The sequence below is a fragment of the Mastomys coucha genome, unplaced genomic scaffold, assembly GCF_008632895.1.
Source record: "Mastomys coucha isolate ucsf_1 unplaced genomic scaffold, UCSF_Mcou_1 pScaffold9, whole genome shotgun sequence".
Taxonomy (NCBI): domain Eukaryota; kingdom Metazoa; phylum Chordata; class Mammalia; order Rodentia; family Muridae; genus Mastomys; species Mastomys coucha.
The window spans coordinates 52,275,382-52,301,110 of NW_022196915.1; the positions used below are offsets into that span (position 1 = coordinate 52,275,382).

General features: G+C 45.2%; 1 protein-coding gene across 4 annotated transcripts in view; it reads left to right on the top strand.

The window, feature by feature from the left end:
- The window catches only part of Nuggc (nuclear GTPase, germinal center associated), a 46,842-nt gene that overhangs the window by 2,891 nt on the left and 18,222 nt on the right, over positions 1 to 25,729 (top strand). For 3 of the 4 annotated variants that reach the window (XM_031361374.1, XM_031361372.1, XM_031361375.1), the window contains exons 2-12: positions 2,525 to 2,613; positions 6,952 to 7,056; positions 7,606 to 7,714; positions 8,720 to 8,942; positions 10,020 to 10,250; positions 12,741 to 12,950; positions 16,771 to 16,946; positions 18,622 to 18,640; positions 19,034 to 19,123; positions 23,954 to 24,059; positions 24,807 to 24,940. In XM_031361374.1, the coding sequence (XP_031217234.1) occupies positions 2,571 to 2,613; positions 6,952 to 7,056; positions 7,606 to 7,714; positions 8,720 to 8,942; positions 10,020 to 10,250; positions 12,741 to 12,950; positions 16,771 to 16,946; positions 18,622 to 18,640; positions 19,034 to 19,123; positions 23,954 to 24,059; positions 24,807 to 24,940 (1,446 nt within the window). In that variant the 5' untranslated portion in view covers positions 2,525 to 2,570. The remainder of the gene's footprint in view (positions 1 to 2,524; positions 2,614 to 6,951; positions 7,057 to 7,605; positions 7,715 to 8,719; positions 8,943 to 10,019; positions 10,251 to 12,740; positions 12,951 to 16,770; positions 16,947 to 18,621; positions 18,641 to 19,033; positions 19,124 to 23,953; positions 24,060 to 24,806; positions 24,941 to 25,729) is intronic. The other variant, XM_031361373.1, reaches the window with a different exon arrangement.

Consider the following 25,729-nt stretch of genomic DNA (forward strand, 5'->3'; position numbering starts at 1 on the left):
CCCCCCGAAGCCAAAGGGCCTTAGTCTCAAGATGACACAAGGCATCTTCAAATCCAAGAGTCTGAGAAATGTTCCTGTAGCCCAAGGTCAGTAAAGCAATTGTGCTTTTGCTCAATGGTCAATTTGTTCTTTGGGTTTTGTTTGGACTCATTATTCCTTCTGCCCCTGGAATTTGAGTTCTAGAACACAGACTGTCCTGGCAAACTACAGATTTTTGTCCAACAGTGGGAACATACATTTTCTTTGGTCTCCAGTGTCCACAGTGGGAACATGACAGCTAGCTAATGTTCTCTGTGATGACGGCTCACCAAGCCAATGTTCTATAGAAAATAGCAAAGTTCTCTGGGGCTTCCTCATTTTATACCTGAAGTCACTGACAGGCTTCACTGTAGAGCGGGCCACGTGTGGTTTAGTTTTTGTAATGGTGATCTATATTTATATATAGAGAGATATATATTGATATATATTGATATTTATTTTTTATTGGTGTTTTGCCTGTGCATATTCCTGTGCACTGTGTGTGTGACTGTTATGCACAAAGGGCCGAAGAGGGCATTGGATCCCGTTGGACCAGAGTTATGGATAGGAGTCATGAGCCACTATGTGGGAATTGAGCCTGGACTCTCTGCAAGAATACCCAGTGCTCTTAACTGCTGAGCCATCTCTCCAGCCCCAAGTATTTCAAGTCAGAGGTCACCATGTCTCTCGTGAAATGTGACTCTGAGCACTTCCCCTCCCAGCATGTCTGCTAAGCACTTCAAATAAGAACCTAGAATCTTGGCATTTGCGGATGCCTTAAGGTTTATGGTCATACACATAGGTACCATTTCCCAGACTTCTCCAGGATCAGAAAACCTTGAAGAACTCCCAGTTCAACAAGGAGGAGGAAACATAAATAAACCGTGGTTAGTGCGCTGGGCATAGTGCTACAGACATTCCAGAGGGTGAGGCAAGAGAGTCACGAGTTGGAGGCCAATCTGGGCTGAAGATGCATAGAAATATGCTGTGGAAAGAAGAAAGAGGAGGAGGGAGGGAAGGAGAGAGAGAAAAGAAAGATCATCATAGCCAGACCATTCACAGAACAGTAGGAGCCTGAGAAAGGAATGACTAGCAATTCAGGAACCGTGTTGAAGAAAAAATTCCGAGAACAAAATCTTGAATAAAGAGTTGTAGTTTACAGGGAAGAAAAGGGGCAGGGCTTCCCAATGTGCTAGGTTTGTGGAAACTCACTAGAACTCCCTTCCCTGGAGAACCAGGGAGGATGTGGGTGGCCTGAGAGTGGACTGCAAGAGATGGACTAGAAAGCCAAAGTGCTTCTGACCTTGCACACAATCAGCATCCCACCATATTGAACCAGTATGAACCAAGCACAAAAACCATTTAGTCAGGTCAGATCTGCAAGCTGAACTAAGAATAGATTATTTCAACTGATGAGCTGTGGTTTTAGTTTGGGGGTCATGTGTAAATAAGGCACAGTCTACCTTATTCAGAGAGTCAGTCTCACTAAGGCCTATGAGACTAGTGCAGGTTGACCCATCAGGAGGGTTTTGCATATTTCAGAAGGGCTGGTGGCTCTGCTTTTGAAGTGTACAGCTGAGTGCTCCCCACAGAAGTAATGGCTATGGACTCTGGGTAACCCTCCTGTGTTCCCCATACTATTATCTATGTGGGTAGAGAAAGAGGTTCCTAGGCAGTGTATCTGCTCTGTGTAGTGTCTTCTAGTCTGAGTCTCCATAGCACCCTGGACCTTCTTCATAGCCAAGCCCTGCCTTGTCTACCAGTGACCTGGACACAGGTCAGCTTCTACACTTCCTTTGGATACTTGCTTACTACTGTCCCCCTTGCAGATGCCCCATGCATCAGGGCTGCCTACAACCAACCCCCAGGAAGGTGCCTTCCTGATGACGTGCAGTGAGGAAGGTCCATAGACTAAATTACTGTGTCTATCCTTTCCTGCTCATGATCCAGCAGCAAAACTCCAGCCCTGAGAAATGGCATGTAGACATCCCAGCTGACACTTGCTGGAAATACATGTCACTGGCACAGGTTCACGTTCACCTGACTAGGGTACTGATCTTGCCCACAATGACCAATATGTAGAACTTGACATCCACAGCTCAGGTCACCAGAGACCTATTCTCATTTCAGAATGAGTTAAAGATCTCAGGAAAGTTCAAAGTAAACCTTACTAGATACATGTGTGTGGAGACCCAATGGTCACATATTGACCTTTGTCACATGTAGTGATGCATTGTGCAGGTTTCAATGAGAAGCAAGACCTGTTCCCTGATCTTTGGAACATTGCGATCTAGTGGCAGATACAGAACACAAGCATATTTATGTATTCTCTCTTTAGGACGTTTGTATTTGAATGAGACACTGGGTCCTGCTGTGTAGCCCAGGCTGGCCTCCAACTTGAGATTCCCTTGCTTCAGTCTTTCAAATATTGAGATTGATACTCCTCCTGGCTGCTTTTTGTACTTTAAATGTATACATGTCTCTTCTTTGTTCTTTATTTTTTCAGGCTGGTTTTCCTAAGCTGGCTAAAGGAGCAACTGAGGTAACCAGAAATGGAAGCATCGGAGGCTTTGGTGGGTGTGATACCACACTCAGGTAACACCCCTGAAATGACCTTAAGTAGGACCTGGCTACTGTGGTCTGGGAGAAGGCTGAGACTCCATCCACAGCTGTCACCCCTGGCTCTTTTAGTTCTTACAAGTTAGTAAGACCTGGATGCCAATCTTTAAAAACAACAAGGCAGTCTATTTATAATGAAGTGGCCTATTCAACTATTAATTATGTATGGGAGGGTTTCTATCTTAAAAATAAAATTTCTAGAGCATGGGTTTGGACTCTATGAAATCTAAGGAGATGAGGTGAGGCCCTTGGAATAGTAGCAGGTGCCTTTTCTTAGAAGGGGAGAGACAGGCCTATGAAGTGTCTCATTGAAGGATGAGTCCCTTTGGTATCAGTGCCAGTGCAGGCAATGCTCCTCCCTCAGTGGCCTGGTGGGAGGTCTCTTGGGCCACAACAAGTGCCTCTTTGAGAAAGCTCCCAGGTACAGGAATAGGGGTGTATCAAATCATCCTTGTTTCCAGAAGTGAGGAGGAAAATGTTTCTCATCACTATGGAAACAACTACCTTAGGGGAAATGAAATCAACACTTCCAGGTCTATGTGGGTAGCATCCATCACCTGAAGCCTGCCTGCATACACAAAAGGAGCTACAACTTCCAGGTCCCTGGGGCTGAGCTCAGAACTACGGAGGGGACCCTTTGCTTTAGCAATAGTCCAAATTGACCATAGAGCTGCGTCTGCTGGGGAATCAGTTTTCAAAAGTGACACCTCCTGCTTCTTCTATCCACCCCTCTTGATAATAAGAACTATGGTCCAAGTTCAGGCCAGTTCATTCCAGCTACTGTTTAATAATACCCATTCATGGTATAAATCCAAGATGTAATATTTTATCCTTTCCAAGTGGTCTTTCATTTTGGGAACCAAGAAAAGAATTGTAAACCTCGGGGCTAGTGAGATGGCTCAGTGGGTAAGAGCACTTACTGCTCTTCCGAAGGTCCTGAGTTCAAATCCCAGCAACCACATGGTTGTTCACAGCTAACCATAATGAGATCTGACACCCTCTTCTGGTCTGAAGACAGCTACAGTGTACTTACATATAGCAGTAAATAAATCTTACAACAACAACAACAACAAAGAATTATAAACCTGTTCTTTTATCTAAATTCTTACCCCAAGCTCCTGCTCACATCAGATTAATTGCTGACTAATACAAAGTTGAAGTAAGAGCTCTGGATAGATGGGCTTGTTCCTTGTTTTATGCATATGGCTGAGAGAATGTGTGAATGTTGTTCACACAAGAGTCCCTGAGTTACAAAGTAGACACCCATTTATGCTATTTCACAGACTGACTGTGCATGCATCCTGGCATTTTGAGCTGTTTCCTGTAACAGGGTCTTCAGTGTTTGGCATGCAGCTGGCCCAGGCCTTCCAGTAGCATACTCTTTTCTTCTCTGCCTCTTCCTCTCTAGCTGAAGCCACAGAGTGGGCAAACACTTCATCTTTAGTTCTAATTAAGTTCTGAAGTTGAGCCAGGATGGATTCCTCCAGTTGAGATCAATCATTTTCTGGGTTGGAAAGATCTGGTGAACAAGCTTTTTCATCTGTGACAGCAGAAGCATGAGGTGTCAGCCATTCATGCTTTGGCACGTCTGTGGCTCCACACTACAATCTTCTATGGTGTGTGAGCTGGCTCCAGAAGGCATCAGCAGAGTCTGTGCTAGAAGAAGCAAGACTGAAGAGGTGGCAGGAGCAGGGTGTATGTGTGTGTGTGTGTGTGTGTGTGTGTGTGTGTGTGTGTGTGTGTGTGTGTGTGTTTGTGTACATGATGTGTGAGAGACCTACATCTGGAGCCCAGTAATGTAGGCTGCCATCCTGGGTTCCCACTGAAATGCCTCATTAATTCATCAAGGAATGTGACCTTCTTAGGCCACACTAAGCTTTGGGACCTTATACCCTCTTTACATGAGCTCGGTGGAGTAGCACCTCTTGGGACTGGCTGATCCAGTTCAATCCAAGGCTTTTCCCCTGGTAAACAGCAAGCGAGCACTGGGTTAGGATAATTTCCAGCACTTTCGCCCCAGAAACCAGGCCATTACCTCCTTCTTCCCAGGCAGCACCCACCAATAAGGCGTATTTATAAATCTAAAGCACAGCTTCCCCTGAGTTTACGGCTCCGATCAGCCTTTCATCTTGTAATCATATCATCATGGAAGCCAATGACTGCTGCACACTTCAAAGATCTACTGCCCCGATTTTGATTTTTTTTCTCCCCTGCTTAAGGAAGTAACTGCTAATGTCTGTTGGTGAAGAAGCATGGGGCAGGAATGGTTTCCCCAATTTAATCTCCAAAAAGCACCCTATCTAATCTAATCTAATCTAATCTATCCATCCACCCACCCACCCACCCATCCATCTGCATCCTACCACAGGCAGTTTCTCCTCCTAAGCCCTCTTCCCTCTCCCCCTAACCCTCACCCCATCCATTCCTCCTCTGCTCCTCTATTGGAAGGGGCAGGTCTCTCATGGATATCAGCCAGCCATGGCATATCAACTTGCAGTAAGACTAGGCATCTCCTCTCCTGTTAATGATAGGTGAGGCAACCCAGTAGGAAGAAGGAAGGGCAGGCAACAGAGAGACAGGCCCTGCTCCACTGTTAGGAGTCCCATAGGAAGATCAAGCTACACTACTGTAACATAGAGGGCCCAGGTCAGCCCCACGCAGGCTCCCTGGTTGGTGGTTCAGCCTCTGTGAGCACCTTTGAGTCCAAGTTAGTTTTCTTGTATCTTTGACCCCTCTGGCTCCTGCAATCTTTACTAATATTTTTGTGGTATTAGAGATTGAGCCCAGGACCTCATGCATGCTAGTTAAATACTCTACCACTGAGCTATACCCCCCATTCTTTTATTCTCACCTTGTGTATGCATACATGATGTGTGCATTTGCATGTGTTCATGTGTGTGTGTTTGTATGTGTGCACACACGCATGTATGTAGATGTGCATATGTGGCCATATACATATGGAACTAGACGAACAGTTGCAGTCCACCTTCTTTTTATTTTTAAGATTTAATAAACCCTAATTGATAAATAATCCACATAGTATACAATTTGTCTGTTTGCACAATTTGACAGATTTTAGTCCAGCATCCTCATAGGCCTGTGACAACATTACCGCTTTGTACTTTAGAACATTGTTTTGGTCAGTTTCATAGGTGCCTATAATGTACTGTGATTACAGTCCACCTTATTTTTTGAGATAGAGTCTCTCATTAATCTGGAGCTTACCAATTTTGACAGACTGGCTGGCCAGGAAGCTCCAGAGATCTGTCTATTTCTGTCTCCACAGTGCTGGGATTAAAGCTAGCCCAGCATAATTTTTATATAAGTGCTGGCGATTGAACGCTGGTCCTCATCCTGTCACAAGCATTTTACTGACTGAGCCATCTCCCCAATGTCTATTTGAACCTTTTATTTTGAGATAAGCTCTTACTGAGTATCTCGGGCTGGTTTAGAAATCACAGCCTCCCTGCCTCACCCTCTTGAGTAGCTAGGGGTATAGTGATGCATCACCAGGCCCCGCTGAAAGGCATCCACTGGAGGGGGAATCTCTAAACTATTTCAGTGTTCCTGTTTACCACCCTTTCCGTTTCAGAGAAGGACTGAGCTTTAGCAGCATTTGCCCTGGTTACAGGCTTGCTTCTGCCTTTATTCTGTTTCTGGTGGAGGTTTTTCCTCATCTGCAAGGCCTGTCTGTTTCCCCACAGACCCTGCTTTGAGATTTCCCCTCCTCAGTTAGTGGATCTCCTAAAACTTACATTTGGTGGACAGTATCCCGCTGCATTGGTTTCTGAGAACATGCAAATAGAAGTTTGCACCTGGAGAGTAATGTTGAAACCAGATGTGTGGTGGTTAATATTGATTCTCAACTAGACAAGACCCAGAATCACCTAGGAGACCAGCCTATGAGCACGTCTATGAGGGAGTTTCTGCATTGGGGTAAATTGGGGTGGGAAGTCTCACCCTGAATGTGGGTGGCATCATTTCCTAGGCTGGGGTCCTGAATAAGATGACAAAAACGAGCTGTGCCCTGGCATACATTACTCCTTGCTTCCTGACCACAGATACAATGAGACTGTATGCCTTGCACAGATAGTACAAAAGTTGCTGATATAAAGTGCAACCAGTACAAGGGCCCGAGAATTAGGTCCTAAATTGGGACAACCCCTCAGAGCTGCTTTTTAAACATGCTGACAGGCAGGTAGAGATGACTGGAGTGCCCTGAGGCATTTTGATTGTGTGCATCGGCAGAGCTGAGGCAAATATCCTCTGCCCACCATCAACCTGTAATTCTGTATATTCTCTGTTTATCCCTAGTTGACTGTGATCTGTTTAAAGAACCTGTGAAAAAAAGACGCAGGTCCCATCGAGACTGGCAATTCCAGGCATTCCCCTCTGCAGAGCAAAGTGCTCTCAAGGAATGTGAGTGTTGGGATATACTGCTGTGGCTGGTGGGACAGCAGGACTCTATCTGTTACAAACATCTGCAGCTGCTCAGAGGGAAAGATGTTCAGTTCTGAAGGCCAGGAGACATCTCTGCATGTACTTGCTCCGTAGTCTCTACAGAGTTCTGTAATTTGGCCGTTCATCTCCAGGCTGCTCTGAGAAGGGGTGTTATCAAGACAGCCTCTTCCCTAATGAGAAGACAGACTACAGATGGTTAGCTAGGTGTCTTGGTGGGCGATCTTACGGCATCTACAGCAGAGAATGATCTAGAAGGGCTAAAGTCCATGGCGACACTTAAGTAAGTTCTGTGGTAAGGAGGCAGAGCGCGCTGGTCTGTAGAGGTGGTCAGAACTGACACAAGGAATGCCTATCTCTGGTGGTGGACAGCTTGCTCTCTGGCTTAATCGGCTTCTCATTTCACTGAGCTTTCCCTCCTTCCATGTGGTATTCAGTAGCTTCCTTTGGAAACTTGGTACATTTACTCTGCCAGGTATGTCCCAGATAATCCATTTCTGTTGATTCCAGATGAAAAACTGGAGTGTCGGACCAGGAGGATTTTGAGCAACACTTATCAGAAGTTGATTCAGTCCATCTTCCTGGATGACAGCGTTCCCAGCAGACTCAAGTATCTCATGTGAGTCTGGAATCTGCACCCTCCAATCTGATGCTACCCTCCTCCCTCAAGAAAAACAGAAAAAGTGCTTTTAATTAGAAGTAGCATAGAACGCATAGGGGGGAAATCGTTAAAACATTGATAGTGGCCATTTGTTGTGTGGTCACTGTTGACAGCTTCTCTATTGTGCACTTTACAAACCCACAGTTTCATTTCATCCTCTTAATACCCCTATAAAGTAGGAGCTAATGTGATTGTCTCATTTATACTGAAACTGATGCTCAGGGAAGCCAAGTCATAGAGCCAAGTCACACTGTGGATAAGTGGAAAGGCTCCAAACCCAGCCAAACCATGTATTACTGAGTTCATGAACTGTTCGTGCAGAACTGGTCCGGAAGCCCCTGGGAAAGTCAAGGATGTTGTTGACCTTGCTCACGGCACTCTGAATGCTCCTCAGTCTTCTGCACGAGCTTTGTTAGAGACAAGAATATGCAGCTTCCATGGAACAGAAACATGTCTCTGTGAACAGTACAACGTTTATAGAGAACTATCTTTCCCAAGCATTTTTAAAAGATTTATGTGTATGAGTACATCTGTACAGATGGCCGTGAGCTACCATGTGTGTGGCTGCTGGGAATTGAACTCAGGACCTCTGCTGGCCCCACTCACTCCACCGTAATTCACTGTAGCTGCCTTCAGACGCACCAGAAGAGGGCGTCCAATCTCATTACGGGTGGTTGTGAACCACCATGTGGTTGCTGGGATCCGAACTCAGGACCTTTGGAAGAGCAGTCAGTGCTCTTACCCACTTAGCCATCTCGTCAGCCTTTTACCAAGCATTTTTAACCTAGTTCCATTTGCTCCCCAGCCCAGCTCTGTGTAGTATACAGGGAGTAATATTCCTCCTTGTTCAGATAAAGAAAGGGTACATACAGCAAGTTGCCCAGGACTGGAGCTTTGTTTCTTTGCATTCTGTTCTGGTGTGCTCTGTTTCATACTTAATGTATATATTTGGAATGGATGCAGAAACCGGCTTCTTGCCTTGATTGAAAAATCCCCACTGGAGCCGGTTTATGTGGGGTTCTTGGGAATCACTGGAGCTGGCAAGAGCTCTCTGATCAATGCCCTAATCCAGCAAGCGATGTTTCTGCCAGTGTCTGGAGAAAGTGTGTGCACATCATGCATCGTACAAGTGAGCTCTGGCTGCTGTGAGCAGTATGAGGCCAAAATCCACCTTCTGTCCGATCAGGTATGCTGGCCCTCTCTCCTGCTCTTCCTTCTTGCCTTTTCCGTCTTCTCCTTTCTCTTGCTCTTCCCTCTTTTCCTTTCTTCCCTGAAGTTTTCCTCTTTAAGCCACCGTAAATTGCAACCACATTCATTGTAAGGGGTTGGGGAGATGGCTCCGTTGGCAAAGTACGTGCTGTGCAAGCATGAGGCTTAAAGTTTGAAGCTCCAGCATCCATGGAGGGTAAAAAAAAAAGCCATGTGGGTCTGTAACCTAGCATGGGGGAGACAGAGATACTGACAGGCCAGCCTAGCTGAATTGGTGAGCTTCAGTGAGAGACCCTGTCTCAGTCAATCAATCAATAAATGTGGAGACGTGATCCAGGAAAACATCTGATATCAGCCCCTGCCTTAACACACATGGGGCACACATGTACACATATGCACAAATAACTATAGCATGTTTATCTAATGAAACACAATGATGTGAGAATATTTGGTAGAGTGAGATGGGGCTCTGGCTTTGGTCCTAGTGGTCCCTTGGGCCAGCTGTTCCTCTCTTTAAGCCTCTGCTTTCCCCTTACTCTAGTTTCTTTTCTGTTGCTGTGACAAAGACTGGCTGAGGGGCAGAAAGTGTTTATTTCCTTGCACTTCCAGGTCACAGTCTGTCACTGAGGGAAGTCAGAGCAGGAACTCCAAGGCAGAAACCATGGGGGACTGCTGCCTGCTGGCTCGCTTCCTGGCTAGCTCACAGGCTCATCCTCAACTTGATTTTTATGTAGCTCAGGATTGCTTGCCCCAAAATGACATCATGCACAGTAAGCTTAACCCTCATTCATCAGTTCAGAAAATCAAGACAGTCCCTCACAGACCACAAATCGACAGTTCCTCAGATGAAGTTCCTTGTCTCGGGTGACTCCAGGCTGTTGACGAAGCCAACCAGGACACTCGTTTACAAGACGAGTGATTTGGGGTAGCTGGTTTAGGTTTCTGCTTGAAACCTCTGACCCTGCTTGGGGCCCTGTGCTCCACTCTCTCTTGTTACCATTCCCTCTGTCTATCACTCCGTCATGAGCAATGTGGCCCTGCTCTGCCTTGGCAGGAGTGGAAGGCAGAACTGAAGGACTTGACTAAACTACTGCACAGAGCAGAGCAGTCTGGGGAAGAAGAGGTGGACACGTGGGACAGGGACGATGCAGTGGAAGAAGCTGCCCGGAAGCTACAGGTGCTCTATGGCCATGGGGCGGAAAGGAGGCACTACGAGGATTTGCTAAGGATGAAGCCCAGAGTGAGAATTCCCACCACGAGAACCATCACTCTGAAGGCAGAGGAGGTAGCGTCAAGATTTATTTTCCTCTTTTAGACCTCTTAAGTATAACACTTGAATCCACCCATGGGAATTGTCCAAGTTACAGTGAGTAATATTTTTTTATTGGAAATAAGCTGGTACCCAAATCTACCATTATCCACCATCCAAGGTATCTTTCATTGTTTATGTCTACAGATGGTGACCTTTGATTTCCAAATGTAGATTTTATGCTTAAAAAGGCTAAAGCCGGTTGGGAATGAATTTGGGATGGCTTTTGCTGAAAATGAACATATGTATATTTATTACATTGTACATATCCATTATATATTACTTCATTATATATTATCCATTATATTATATAATATAATACATATATAAAGGCTTAAGCAAATGAAATATACTCGTTTCCTCATAAAAGACATTTGGAGACAGCAGAATCTTAGATTGATTTTGTGACTCAGCCATGTGAAATTCAACATCTCTGTGGTGTCCTTGGCGCCACATGGTGCTTGTTGCCTCTTAGTCATAGGGTTGCTGCCGAAGTGCCAGACATTGCAACTAGTCTCATGGAAAGAAGTAGATGAATGTTGCCACTAAACGTATCTCCCATTTCAGGAAATGAAAACATTCCCAGAAACACCCTTGACAAATTTGTGTGTGGATGTCATTGTTCAGAACCGTGCTGAATGGCTCTTCTTAGCTGCTCTAGACAAGTCAGGAGCCCGACTTGTCCTGAGTGACTTAGATCATCCTCGTCCCTTTAGCTCTCCAACAGATGGACACCCAGGCTGCTTCGAATGAAGACTGGGATACTCATCCTACTTTTAGAATTGGCACACTTTATTAAGCTGAAATTCAGAATCTATGTTAAGACAGAATATCTGTAAAAACCCACACTCTGAAGGGAGAGGAGGTAGTGTCAAGATCTCATTTTCTCTTTTAGACATCTTAAGTATAACACTTGAATCCACTCATGGGATTCAAGTGGAAGAAGGAACTGACTCCTTTAAGTTGTCCTCTGACTTCTACATGTGCCCTGTGGCATGCATACATGTGAACTTACACGTGTGTACACATGTGCATATGTATGTGTGCATACTTGTACATACACATACACACAATTTTAAGCAATCTTTTAAAAAGAAACTTCATTCTTTCTTGCTTTCTTTTATGGGACATTCTGCAGACATTGATCGACAGTGACCACCATATGTTCCAGCCTTTCTGCTCTCTGAAGTGTCCCAGACAAGAAGCGTATGATACCATTACTGCTGGCATGAATGGGTCATTGTTCCCAGTGTGTTTAAGCAGGCACAGGAGGATGGGAACTACCCCCTCTCCCACTTACTGTTGAAATGTTCTGGAAAAGCCTACATATACATATATGAAAGTTTTTAAAGAATCATTTATTTATATGAGCACACTGTCCCTGTCTTCAGACACACCAGAAGAGAGCATCGGATCCCATTACAGATGGTTGTGAGCCACCATGTGGTTGCTAGGAATTGAACTCAAGACCTCTGGAAGAGCAGTCAGTACTCTTAACGGCTGAGCCATCTCTCCAGCCCTGAAAGTTTAAAAAAAAAAAAAAAAAAAAAAAAAAACCCTTTTAAAAGATCGATTTTCTAATCAATTTTTAATTTGGAAAATATTATGTCATGATTGACTTTCTATAATTACCCATGAGATTTCCAGTAATTAAATTTTTCACAGTTGCCTCTTGCCATGTGGAAAAAATATGCTCTAGGCAAAATTTAGAAAATCGCATTAATTTTAGAAGCAAAGGGGATTTAGGAGATAAATTTAGTATCCTGTAACTTTTCTGGAGCCCTCTTCCATGCTGAGTTGGGCTGCACCATCTGAAAGCTAGGGAGATTTCTAATATTCCAAGCTGTCTTGAACTCACTGTGTAACCAAAGATGGTCTTGAACCCCGGATTCTTCTTTCTCCACCTCCTGAGTGGTAGGATTACAAACAGGTCCCAGTTTATGCACTACTGCAACCAAACCCAGTGCTTTATGCATGCTAGGTAAGCACTCTATCAGTTGAGCTACACTTCTAGCCCCACTGAGTTCTAAATATTTATTAATGTGTGTGTGTGTGTGCACGTGTGATATTTACTTTTTTGTGTGAGAGTGCATATGTGTGGCTGTGCACACCCATGGGGTCTGGAGGAGGGATTCCTTTGAGCAGGAGTTATAGGCAGCTGTGAGCTGCCCAGTATGAGTGCTGGATCTGAACTCTGGGCCTTGTGATTGAGCAGCAAGTACGCTTATCCACTCAGCCACCCCTCCAGCCTCGACTATGTTAAGGAGCTTGAACTTGCAGGTCTCCAGAGCCTTTCTAGGCTCTCAACGTCCACGTCCTTGCAGAGACCACGCCAGGCTTCCTGATGTCTACTGTCTAAGGACTTCCCACCATCTCAGCATTTCTTCCAGGACTCTGCAACACAGCCAGCCCAGGATAAAGAGCCCCCAGAATGATTGTTATGTGGAACCTGTCCTTCTTCTGCAGGCAGCAGAGCTATCTGTCAAGCTGGACCCCTACATCCGGACTCAGAGGAGAGATTGGGATGGAGAATCAACAGAGACACAAATCTGGCCCTTGATTAAATATGTGGAGGTGATTCTTCCCAAATCTGCACTGATCCCCGAAGGGGTTGTCCTGGTAGACATTCCAGGCACAGGTGACTTCAACAGCAAGAAGGATGAGATGTGGAGAAAGGTAATTCTTCACGGGGCTCATCCCTCATCCCTCTACTCCTCCACCCCTTCAAAGAAGCAAGTTGGGATTTGTGAGCTTGATGACATTTAACTTTTTCATGTTCTGTGTTCCGGTGTTGAACAGGGCAGGTGATGTACACTGATGCCCACAGAAACTGGGGAAGAGGAACTGGCAGAGGGAGGTTGTGTAGCTGGGACCAGCTTATACGATGTGTGGAAGAACAGCCAGAGACCAAAGAGAAACAGAGGAAAGGGATACAGTGGCTGTGAGCACCAAAGAGGCTGCATTAACAAGTTTTCTGATGCTGGCGTAGAATGTCCTGACAGAAAGCAATTTAGGGGAGGAAGGATTTGTTTTGGCTTACAGTTCCAGAGGGGATACAGTCCACCATGATGGAAAAAATATGGTTTTGGGAGCTTGGGGCCTGCCTAGCAGTCAGCAAGCATGGTGATCATACTTCATTCTCACATGGGAAAGAGAGATAAGAGAGAGAGAGACAGAGACAGACAGACAGATAGAGACAGACAGAGAGACACACATGAGAGACAAACACACACACAGAGACATCACGCACACAGAGGCAGGGGGATACTAATGAGACTAGAAAGTGGGACTGGACTGTCAGAAAGGTCCCATAGTTTCCCCAACATCACCAACAGCTGGAAACCAAGTGTTCACACCCAAGCCTGAGCGGAGCATTTCCCATTCAAACTATAGCCAAGGCCAGGGTGCCAGGCATAGAAGTTAGTCACTGAATAGCCAGGGCTCTGCATCTGTACTGGCGAGATGGGGAAGGATGATGTTCCTTGGAGCCAGAGGGAAGGTCATGGGATGTGTGCAGGAGGGAAGAGCCGAAGGGAAGCCTGGAGCTGTCCGCCTTCCTCCTGCTGCTCCTGAGAAATGGGAAGGAAGAGAAGGACTAGGCCACTCTGGGAAGAAAGGACAGGTGTGGTGGGAACACAGGACCCCAGCTGGATGGGGATGGGATGGATGACCAGTGTCATCTTTGATTGCTAGTAGCATAGCAACTATTATAAAGAACTCTTGCAACTCTGCCTATGTAGTCATTCCCACTAAGGGAGAAACCGACCTGACAGCTGAAACAGTGAATGTTCAGAGAAGGAAAGTCACTTGTCCAAGGCTAGCAAGTGACAGAGATTCACTAATAATCAGGTTTCTTAACTGATACACATGGTTCTATCTGCCCCTGCCCCTGCCCCTACCCACTTTTCTCCTCTTTAGGCCATCCATGTCCTTTGCCCTGGTCAGTGGCCATGCGAACTTCAGTTTCTCTCAGGTCTTCTTCACCCCAACCCCAGCTAGATTCAGGCCAAGCAGAGTGACAGCTGGAGAGGGGCTGCTTCTCCCCCTGGGTGGAACAAGGCTACGGCTAGTGTGGATGTGCTGGGCAGCTTAACAAAGCCGGAGAATCTGGCCTGGATCATGCTCCAAGGAGGTTGGCTACAGGGACAAGCTGGTTCCCAGGGTGCTTTGCCTGGCCTTGCTCCCTTGCATTCCTGAGGGTTTTTTTTGACAGCCTCTCATTGGAAGTAACTGAAGGCACACTTTTCAGAGGAAGAACACAGTCTGTAAGGACAAGGCTCCTTGCCACCAACTCTGTTGTGCCTAAAAAGATGTCAATAAATTTAGATGGCTCTGTCACCTAGATGTTGTTGCAAGACTTGGGCATTGTTACCTAACCTTTGGATGCTCATTGTCATCTTTGGGAGGGATGAGGGTGGGTTTGGCAGACTGCCACCTCATCCCTCCTCTGAGGTCTGGTTGACTTTTTTTTTTTGTAAGAAATTTTTTCCTGTGATTTCTACAATTAGAACTACAACAAGATCCTGGTAGTCAGGGCCTTAGTATGGGGCCTGACATTTAAGCACAGTAACTTTTTAGGACTGATATCATTTCCCCTCTTACTGCATGTTCATTGAGCATCTGTAGCTTGCTTAGGCATGGAGGGATAAGGGTCAAAGAGGCCTGTTCTCAAGCAGCTCCCAGACTGATGGCCAACAATCTTCCATACCAAAGAACAGACATTATCCACCATGGACAATGAAGAGTCTCAAGTGTCTCTAAGTTGACTCTAACTTGGGAACAGAGGTCGGGGGTTACACGCACTTTTATGTGGTTGTCTAAATGTTGGTCCATTCCAAATAGACGAGGGTCAGAGAGTCCAAGCATGTGTAGCTCTGGGTGTCTCCTTTACTTCTCAGAGCCTGGCTTCTTCTCTTTAGACGGTTTTGCCTAACTCATGGGAAATATTCTTTAAACCACAATCTATGGAACAAAAGGTTTGGGATCAGCGAGAAGTGGGGAGGCACAAGCAAATGATGTCATCAGATCTTCCCCTCCTGATGCAGCCAAAGCCTTTCTATGTTTAAAATCAAGCACACTGGACCCTTTCAAAGGCATTTGCCGTGATCTAGACTCTGAGTAAAGGGAAGATACTCAGTTCTACCTTTTCACAAAGGCAGCTGATGGAGGAATGTCTTGGAGCAGTGAGGGACAGTGCACAGGGGCCACAGAAGGCAAGTTAAGAAATTGGCCTAAGCACAAGTTCTGCCACTCATCAGCTATTTAGCCTTGGGAAATATCAAACTCACTGCCATTAGTTAAAGGTCCTTCAGCTTTGTAACATTTGAGGCCAGATAATTCTTTGTTATAGGAAGGACATTATAAGCTGTTTAGCACTTGCTGTTGCTCCTGAAAAGGACCTGAGTCCAATTGTCAGCATCTATGGTACTGGGCTCACAGCTGTCTACAAGTCCAGCTCCAGAGCTCTGGACATTCTCTTCTTGACTTTGTAGGTACCCATACATACGTCACACACAGACACAGACACACACACACATACACATGCACACACACATGCATTCATGCATGTATTCACATGCAGGTACACACACACATGTATGTACAACTAACTATTCTTAAAAAATGTCTTCAGATGTTTCCAAGTATCCCCTGGGGTATAGGGTCTTCACTAGTCAACATAATTGGTCTGAATCAGAATGATGAGAGTATTTTCAAGTGACACATCAGCCACACCTTTATGTACAATGTACTGTGTTGAAAAACCAAAAACCAACTTGTCTTTTGAGTCAGATCAGCATTTCCTGAATTTAGAGGCAAGACAGACAATACATCAAGAAGCATGTCACAGGGCCATGCATAATTGTCACACAGAAGATGATTATTTAATAAAGAGGTGCTAATGCTATGCTATCAAAGTCATGTTCAATGGCCTTTGAAACATGAATCATAGGTTATCTAGCTTCTTGCTAGGTAGACGAAGATAGTTTTGAAGAACCCTCTTCTAGAGGGTAACTGAGGTGACCTACATGACTGATGGGCCTGGGCCTAGAGGGCTGAGTCGTATGAAGAACTCTGTCAGTCATTATGCAAGAAGCCAGGAGTCCTGGTAGGTCAAGAGATTGAGATTCTGTGGACTTTAAGGTGCAAGGCCCAGGGAGCCCTTCCCTCTAGGTAACAGAGCTGCCCTAAGCAGTCAGAGAGGAGCTGTAGTGAGGAGTTGATCTGCATAGGATGTCCAGGAGAGGTGGTCTGCTCATCTGTGGTAATCCAGCAAAGAGCCTTGAGAGACAAATGAAGAGCAAGCTAAATGTGTGACTGGTGCACATGAGGGTCCATGAGTCACTTTGTTGGCTGCTGCCGAGAGTGGAGTGGGAGCTGAGTGAGGGGCAGGAGTGGGGGAGGAAAAGTGAAAGATCCATCCCTGAACCGCAGTCTTTATAACTGAGATGCCAGCCACATTCTGACCCATGCTGTGGGCATGTCCTGCATCCTGCAGACCATTGATAAGTGTTCTGTGATCTGGGTGATCAGCGACATAGAACGAGTTTCTGGAGGAAAGGCCCATGAAGACCTTCTGAGCGAGAGCATCAAAGCCTACCAGCGTGGTTTCTGCAGGGACATCGCCCTGGTGGTCACCAAAACGGACAAACTCGACTTACAGGAATATCTCAGGTATAGCGATGAGCTTGCAAGGCTTTGGGGGCCATCCAGCCTGGGGACTTTCTTTCCTGGGTTCTGGCTATGGAAATGACTCAGGCTTTGCCAAGTGACTGTTGGGGATGAAAGAGAATGAGATGTCAAATGCCTGGGTGGGTTGGCTCAAGAGTAGGAACCATGTGACATTCCAAGGACAGTTCTGTTGTAAGTCACTATTTTCTATGTACCTCTGAGGCACCACTCTAATGCACAATATAGAAATAATGCCTCCTGTCCCTAGAGACATGGAAACACAGGTTTCCTAGCACCAGGAGTAACATATCATAAAACTATCCAGCCATACCTGGATGTCCACACCATAAAAGCCTTGTGTAGCTTTCAAGTGGCAGGTTTTACTTTAGTATTATTTACTTTAAAGATTTTTTTAAAAATTTATTTATTTATTTTATGTATATGAGTATACACTGTAGCTGTACAGATAGTTGTGAGCCTTCATCTGGTTGTTGGAAATTGACTTTTAGGACCTCTGCTTGCTCCGGTCGGTCCTGCTGGTTCCAGCCCAAAGATTTATTTATTATTATTAATAAGTATACTGTAGCTGTCTTCAGATGCACCAGAAGAGGGCATCAGATCTCATTTGGGATGGTTGTGAGGCACCATGTGGTTGCTGGGATTTGAACTCAGTACCTTTGAAAGAGCAGTCGGTGCTCTTACCCACTGAGCCATCTCACCAGCCCTACTTTAAAGATTCTTTTAACTCAAAACTCGGAAAATTTGGGTGAAAGGTTTTAGAGTGTCAGTTTAATGACTAAGGATGAGAGGTGTGTATTAGAGAACTTGGTTTGAGAGCTTCGTGGAAGTTAATGGGGGCCTTCATTTCCAGGTAGCTCTGCCCCACCCACCACCCACCACCCATAATTAGGGAGAGGTAGAACTTTCATACTGGGATCCCTTTGTGAGTGGAAAAACAAACCAGCAGGAAAAAAAATGGCAAACAGGCAGTGCTGAGCACACAGCAGGAGGTCACATGATACAGTGTCAACGTTTGGGTCACTGATGACTCTCTGCCATCATCCTGGGAGCTTTTTCACCTGTCCCCTCCACATTCCTCCCAGGCTCACCAAAACCCAAGCCTGGCTGCTTTCTCTAGAACTTCTTTTTCTCTCATGGTCTGGGTCAGAACTCTAGCTTCATCCATCACCCCCTACAATCTGTCCTGCCCACTCCCTACCACAGAATATCTGAAGCTGGCTGTTAGCATTCTGTGGCACCTTTTCCCAGTACCAACACTAAAACCAGACATCATGATATCTGCTGGGCACTGAAGATCGCCTCATTTCTGAGAGCTCCGTGTAAAGGAGGGCTAAAGGCTAGAGAGGGACAAGCCCAGTGCCACATGAACTCAGACTGAGAGGGCCACCCTCTGCCTGGGACAGGGAGTGGCGTTACAGGACATTTCTGAGTGCAAAATATGGGTTACCGTTGAGAAATAAAGGCTCCCTATCCAAAATACTAGGAGAGGATCAGGAGGGTGAGGAAGGGAGGGAAGGAGGGAGAAAGAGTTGAATCAGAAGAGTTTATAAAAGGCTAAGGGGCATGTCTGTTTATGCTGCTTTCAGGCAAAGCTGTAAACTTGCTAGAACACAAAATGAAAGTTTAGTCATTGTGACACTTTCTTATTTCATTTCAGGGAAAGAAAGATGGGAAATGTAAGTATGAACCAATCATTTTAAAACAGATTTATTTTTACTAGTGTGTGTATGTGTGTGTGTGTGTGTTTTGCATGTGTGTGCATGCTATGTAAGTGTGGATGCCTATGGAGGGCAGGAGAAGGCATTGGATCCCTGGAGCTGAAATTACAGGTAGTTGTGGTCCACAGAAGTGAATGCTGGGAACCAAATTCAGGTCATCTGAAATAGCAATAAGTGCCTTCCACCACTGAGCCGTCTCGCCAGCATCTGGACCAGTGACTTTAAATAATACCTTTTGTGTCTGGTGGTCCATAATCCTATAAGCAAACACTTGAGTTTCTGGGTGCACTTGTCCTTGCACCACTGCTAAAGATCCTAGCCTGTGGCTGCTTTTTCTCTTTCTTAATCTAGCAAGCTATTCAAAGTCAGAGAGAGGCCGTTCTGCAAAGAAATGAAATAATCAAACTACAACGGAGTAGAATTCTCAAGGAGAAACTGAAGGTGAGTTTGCAGCTTTGCTGTGTGTTCCTTTGCTTCTCAGTCCCCAGTGACAGAGAAACAGATGTGTATTTGGTCCTTTGGGACATTAAGGTTAACAACTTTGGAGTAAACAATTTACCCTTAAGTTAGTCTTACAGCTTGATGACCTCTGTGACCTTAGGCATGTTAGAGTACCTCTTTGTACCTCTACTTTCTTGTCTGTAAAATGGGGAGCTAGTACCATCTCCCTCATGATTACTGGATTGAATGAGGATACTGTTTCCTGGGAAAGTCAGAGTTGACTACAGTATGTGTGTGTGTGTGTGTGTGTGTGTGTGTGTGTGTGTGTATGTGTGCGAGTGTGTGCTTGTATGCATGCACCCATTTCCCAGGGGTATTCTGTGGGAACAAGTGTCCCACTGGCAGCAGGGAGAGATGATACTAGGGAAAGATTTGGGAGAAATTCCCAGCTTCTTGGGAATAATTGAAGACATAACAACAGTGCTAGGCTGGAAAGATGGGTTAGTTATAAAATGATTGCTCTGAAAGCATGAGGAAGGACCTGAGTTTCGATCCCTGACATCCATATAAAAGCAGATGTGCAGCTGGAGGCTGTAAACCAAGCTACGTGAGCCAGAACGGACAGGCCCCCGGGGCTTGCTGGTCAGCGAGTCTAGCAGAGCAATAATCTCCAAGTGCACTGAGAGACTGTCTCAAGGAATAAGGTGGGGAGCTATAGAGAAGAAAGTCCATGTTGACCTCCAGCTCAATATGTGTATGCATTGGCAAGCTCGCCTCCCACATACACGTGTATAATACATACACACACGTGTGCCAGGAACACAAACACACACACTTAGAAACACACACACAGAGCAACACATCACACACACAGAGCAACATATCACACTACATCATGGAGCACACACAAGAATACGGTGGCAACAGGTGGCCATGTCTGACAAATTAAAAAGTAAGGCTAGAGGTGCACAAGTTATCCTGTGGGAACCTCAGTGTTTTCTTCCATTATTTTTACTACTTTATCAAGAAAATAGTCAAAATATAACTTTACCCTAATAGTCTCATGTACCTGAAAAACAGATAACTCTATTTAGAGATGAGATCTAACCGTGAAGGCACAAATGGTGTGTTTGAGGACCTATACTCCCATACATGTTATGGGTTTGCCCAGATGCATTCTTCAGTTTCAGTTTCAATGGCAACATTTGGCTTCTGTCCAGTTTAGCCAATAGCTTTGCAGATCTCAACTTCCATTACATAGAAGCTGGAAACACATGTTGTACCATGTAGAACCAGAGATGCCAAAGCTCTGGGTGATCAGGCCTCCCTCGGGAGCAGAAGTCTTCTGCTGAGCCATTGGATGCCAGTTTCCAGGAGGCGACAGCTCAGCGAAGCTGTTGTTAGTCTCTCAAATTGTTCTTGCTGGCAGAGAGAAACACATTTTATGAGGTTCTAATCAGATTATCTTGGGAACTGGGAAGGCATAGTACTTCAGTGTCCAGCTCACTATGTTTATTGCTAATAAATGTGGCAAATTGATTTGCATGAGTTGGGATCTGGGCAGCAGTGCAGCAGCGTGCAGTTTTGCTGCAGTTCGTGGCATGCAAGCACTTTTGATTCTGCAACCCATGCAGATCCCCACTGAGGACCATTCTCTAGCCACCTTGAACCTTCATTGGTAAAATCTTCAATTTGTACTACATGTCTTTGGAGCAAATTTCATTTTACTCTTTATTTTTTGTTTGTTTGTTTGTTTTGTGGTTTTGGTTTTTGGTTTTTCGAGACAGGGTTTCTCTGTATATCCCTGACTGCCCTGGAACTCACTCTGTAGACCAGGCTGGTCTCGAACTCAGAAATCCGCCTGCCTCTGCCTTCCAAGTGCTGGGATTAAAGGCTTGCACCACTACTGCCCAGCTTTGTTTTACTCTTTGAACATATGAGACTGAAGATGAATAAGGCAGTCATTATTATAGCTATAGGTCAATAGATCTTGTTATAGAAATGAGAATTAGAAAAAGGTTAGGCCAAAGTCTCTAGAGAAAATAGGATGAAGGACTTAGGAATGAGTGCCTCAGAAGTGGGAGAGAGAGAGAGAAAGAGAGAGAGAGAGAGAGAGAGAGAGAGAGAGAAGAGAGAAAGGAAGGAAGGAAGAGAAAGAAGGAAGGAAGGAAGGAAGGAAGGAAGGAAGGAAGGAAGGAAGGAAGGAAGTGCTGGGGACAGGTTAGAGGGTACCCATGAGCTTTCTTCAGTGGAAAGACAGTGTGAGAAACAAGACTATGGTGCATCATACCAGCTCTTTGTTCACGCTGGTCTGTCAAGAGAAGAGAGGAGGAATTCTGAACTAACTCTCTCTCTCTCTCTCTCTCTCTCTCTCTCTCTCTCTTTCATACACACACACACACACACACACACACACACTATTGTTATTGTGCATAATTTCCCTCCTGTTTTGTTGTTTGCTTTTGTTTTGAGACAGGGCTCCTCTGTATATAGCCCTGGCTGTTCTGTAATTTGATTTGTAGACCAGACTGACCTCGAATTCACGGAGATCCACCTGCCTCTGTCTCCCAAGCGCTGGGATTAAAACTCTCCATCCTCACTTTCCTTGAATACTAGAGGGAAAGAGAAGACTGGGTGCTTTGTAAGATGTTTAGTTCTTCTCTTCCTCACTCTAATCCTTGAAACTTACATCTTGGTCTAACTGAGACGCTATGGTGAAAGCCCCATTAGAAACAACAGACACATATGTGTTTCTCACAAGTGTGGAGGCTGGGAAGGCCAAGGGCAAAGGATGGACGTGCAGTGTCTGGGGAATGTTCACTTCCTAGTTCACAGTATGTTGGCCATTTTTTCCCTCTGTCCACATGTGGGCTATCTGGAATATTTTTTGTAAGTGTACTAATCCTATTCATAAGGGCTCCACTCTCAGGGATTAATCACACCACAATAATCCTACCTCCTAAAACCATCACTTCAGGGATTCTGATTTCAACTTATGGATTTTTTTCACTAATATTAAATTTACACTTTAGTTTTAAGTCTCCAGCTATTTTGTAAACAAAAAAGTCTTTTTAGTGCTAAATGAGAACATAATCTTCTTAAAGACATTTAAAATGACTTTAATTAGAGTTGTACCAGTAAAATTCTTACAAACCACCTTCAAGAACACATAAAAAAATCAGCCACCAAAGTTGCTCGTCCCTGAGACTCAGATATGGTTTCACATATGTAAATAAATATTGTAATTTATCTCATAAGAGACTCAAGGACAGATAACACAGGGTCATCTCATCAGACACAGAAAAATTCTTTAACAAAATCCAACATCTCTTCATGATAAAACCCTAGAGAATCTAGCATGATAGGAACATATCTCAACATTAAAAATAAATTACTCCATGTTAAAATGAGTACAACTATTCAGTAAGAAACTTTTGTGGGTCTGGGAGGAGTTAGAAGTTGTAGGTATATATGATCAGAACACACTGAGTGAAAGTGTAAAAGAATTTGTAAAAAAAAAAAAAAAAGAAACTGTTTTAAAAAGAAACTTTACCTTTTATAGGACATGAGGAAAGCTTTGTTTTTATGGGACATTTCGTTGCCTGACTTTGTGCTGGGAAATGTTTTAAAACCAGCTGTTTAAAACAAAACAAAAACAGTAGCACCTCCCCCTTCTGATTTGTACTATGTGGTCTATGGGGGTGCTCTAAACACCCCCAACCTTGCCAGTGTATCTACTTATGCTACTCAGGCAGAGGTGGGAAGCCACGTGACAGCCAGCGCTCAGGAGCGGGAGTGCAGTGGTTCCAGTGACCACTGCCAACAATGCATATTTTTGTGCTTTGAGCGTTTGGTTCTGGGACTTTGCCCAGGGCCTCACACATGCTAAGCCTCACTCTACTGCTGAGCCCCATCCCCAGTCCCACATTACTTATGAACATTCATTTCCTAAACAGGATCCTCTTCTGAGTGCTTACATTTGAGTAATTTTTACTATGCATTTCCTGCTATAATTGAAACTTTAATTTCACAGTTAAGATAATATTGTCCAGATATCAGTTTCCTTGCGACCTTGCTAACAGTGGACAGCTGGCAATACTTAACAATAGAAATAATTTTGGCTGGGGAGGTGTCTGACTTGGTCAAGTCCTTACTATGCAAATAGGAGGTTCTGGCTTCAGATCCCCAGCACCCACATAGAAAGCAGAGAGTGGCCCAGAGTGGTGGCACACACCTTTAATCCCAGCACTTGGGAGGCAGAGGCAGGTGGATTTCTAAGTTTGAGGCCAGCCTGGTGTACAGTGTGAGTTCCAAGACAGCCAGGGCCACACAGAGAAACCCTGTCTCAAAAAACAAAAACCAACCAAACAAACAAACAAAACAAAAAAACAACAACAAAAAAAGAAAGCTGAGAGTGATGGTAGGTGCCTGAAATCCTGGTGATGGATGGCCGAGATAGGTGGCCTGAGACATGCAGGCAACCACTAAACCCAAATCTGTGCGCTTCAAGTTCAGTGTGAGACTATGACTCTACTGATAGTAATGGTAATCCTAATTGTAATCATATCATGTGGAAAGTAATTAAGGAAGATATTTAACATCGACCCCTGACCTCAACATGCATGTGTTTGAGCACTCACGTGCATGTGTGTATGTGTGTGCAAGCGCGCGCGCACACACACACACATACACACATACACACTCATACACACTTCGTGTCTGTTCCCTGAGGCACTCAGTGAGTTTGTTGAGAGTTCTCTTGGGGCTTCTGTGGTGCTTCTTTCCCCACACTTGACCTGTTCTGTTCTCTACGTGTCACCCTTGCTGCAGAGAAAACTGCCAGCTGACTCGAAGGTTCTGGAAGCCTCGGATCTGGTGCACACGGTCAGTGCCCATGAGTACTGGCAGCAGGCCCTCCTTACTGAGGAAGAAAGTGGTAATTTCTATTTTTTAGCCTCAAACTAACATTTTGAAAGAATATGCTTGGCACTCTAAGCATCCTGCTCTAGAAATTTTCTTGCCACAGCAAAGTTTTATTCCCACTTAACTACAGTGTCTATACTTATGAGCATGTATTATGTGCTGTGTGTCTATGTGTGTGTGCATATAATATTTTTTTTCCTCCTTGCGTTGTTGTGTGTCTGAGACCAAAAATTTTTCTCTCATCCAAATTTTACTAGAGTGAAGGCATTGGGTTGTCATTTCCTTGGTGTATGGCTTGTGATTCTTCAATTACCCAGCTATAGGCATCAGGCATAGTTAACAAATGTGTATCGCATGTTTATCTGTGAGGTGGAGAAAATAGAAGGCCATGGTTCCTTTCTCTGCATAACTTGGAGTCTAAATGAGGAGCCAATAATCCCCCATGTGCAAAGATGAAAGGGAAAGCCAGACTGAGAATGTCTTGGCCCCGAGCACAAAGGAAAGCTGAGAATCCTGAGGCCCATGTGTCTCAGAGCGCTCTTGGTAACTAGAAGAGGGTTCAAGTTGGGTTTTAGCCTAAGCCTAACAGGGACTATGCCTACACAGGTCTTAACAGATGTGCAAATGGGTGAATGAATGGTGCTTAAGGAGCAGAAGTATGACAAGTTCCCCAAATCAGGGGAACTGCTTCATTAACTACCTTTATGAATTCTATTATCACGAATGTTTCAATATTATTTGTGCTGGTTTTCAATTCCAGAGATCCCCAAGTTAAGAGAATATATTAGGAAAAGGCTCTTGGACAAGAAGAGGAGGCTGGTGACAAAGTATGTCACTGAAGCCTTTGGCCTGTTGCTTCTGACAGACACTTTCAACTCGGAGGAGAGCCTGCTGGTAAGGAAGGCCCTTGGGTCGTCTCACACTGTGCCTGAGCAGATGAAAGTTAGGAAGGCCCCTGGGTCGTCTCACACTGTGCCTGAGCAGGTGAAAGTTAGGAAGGCCCCTGGGTCGTCTCACACTGTGCCTGCGCTGGTGAAAGTTAGGAAGGCCCGGGGTTGTCTCACACTGTGCCTGCGCAAGTGAAAGTTAGGAAGGCCCCTGGGTCGTCTCACACTGTGCCTGCGCAGGTGTAAATTAGGAAGGCCCCTGGGTCGTCTCACACTGTGCCTGCACAGTGTAAGTTAGGAAGGCCCCTGGGTCGTCTCACATTGTGCCTGCGCAATGTAAGTTAGGAAGGCCCTCTGCCTGCGCAGGTGTAAGTTAGGAAGACCCCTAGGTCGTCTCACACTGTGCCTGCGCAGATGTAAGTTAGGAAGGCCCCTGGGTCGTCTCACACTGTGCCTGAGCAGGTGAAAGTTAGGAAGGCCCCTGGGTCGTCTCACATTGTGCCTGCGCAATGTAAGTTAGGAAGGCCCCCTGCCTGTGCAGGTGTAAGTTAGGAAGACCCCTAGGTCGTCTCACACTGTGCCTGCGCAGGTGTAAGTTAGGAAGGCCCCTGGGTCGTCTCACACTGCCTGAGCAGGTGAAAGTTAGGAAGGCCCCTGGGTCGTCTCACACTGTGCCTGCGCAGGTGTAAGTTAGGAAGGCCCCTGGGTCGTCTCACACTGTGCCTGCACAGGTGAAAGTTAGGAAGGCCCCTGGGTCGTCTCACACTGCCTGAGCAGGTGAAAGTTAGGAAGGCCC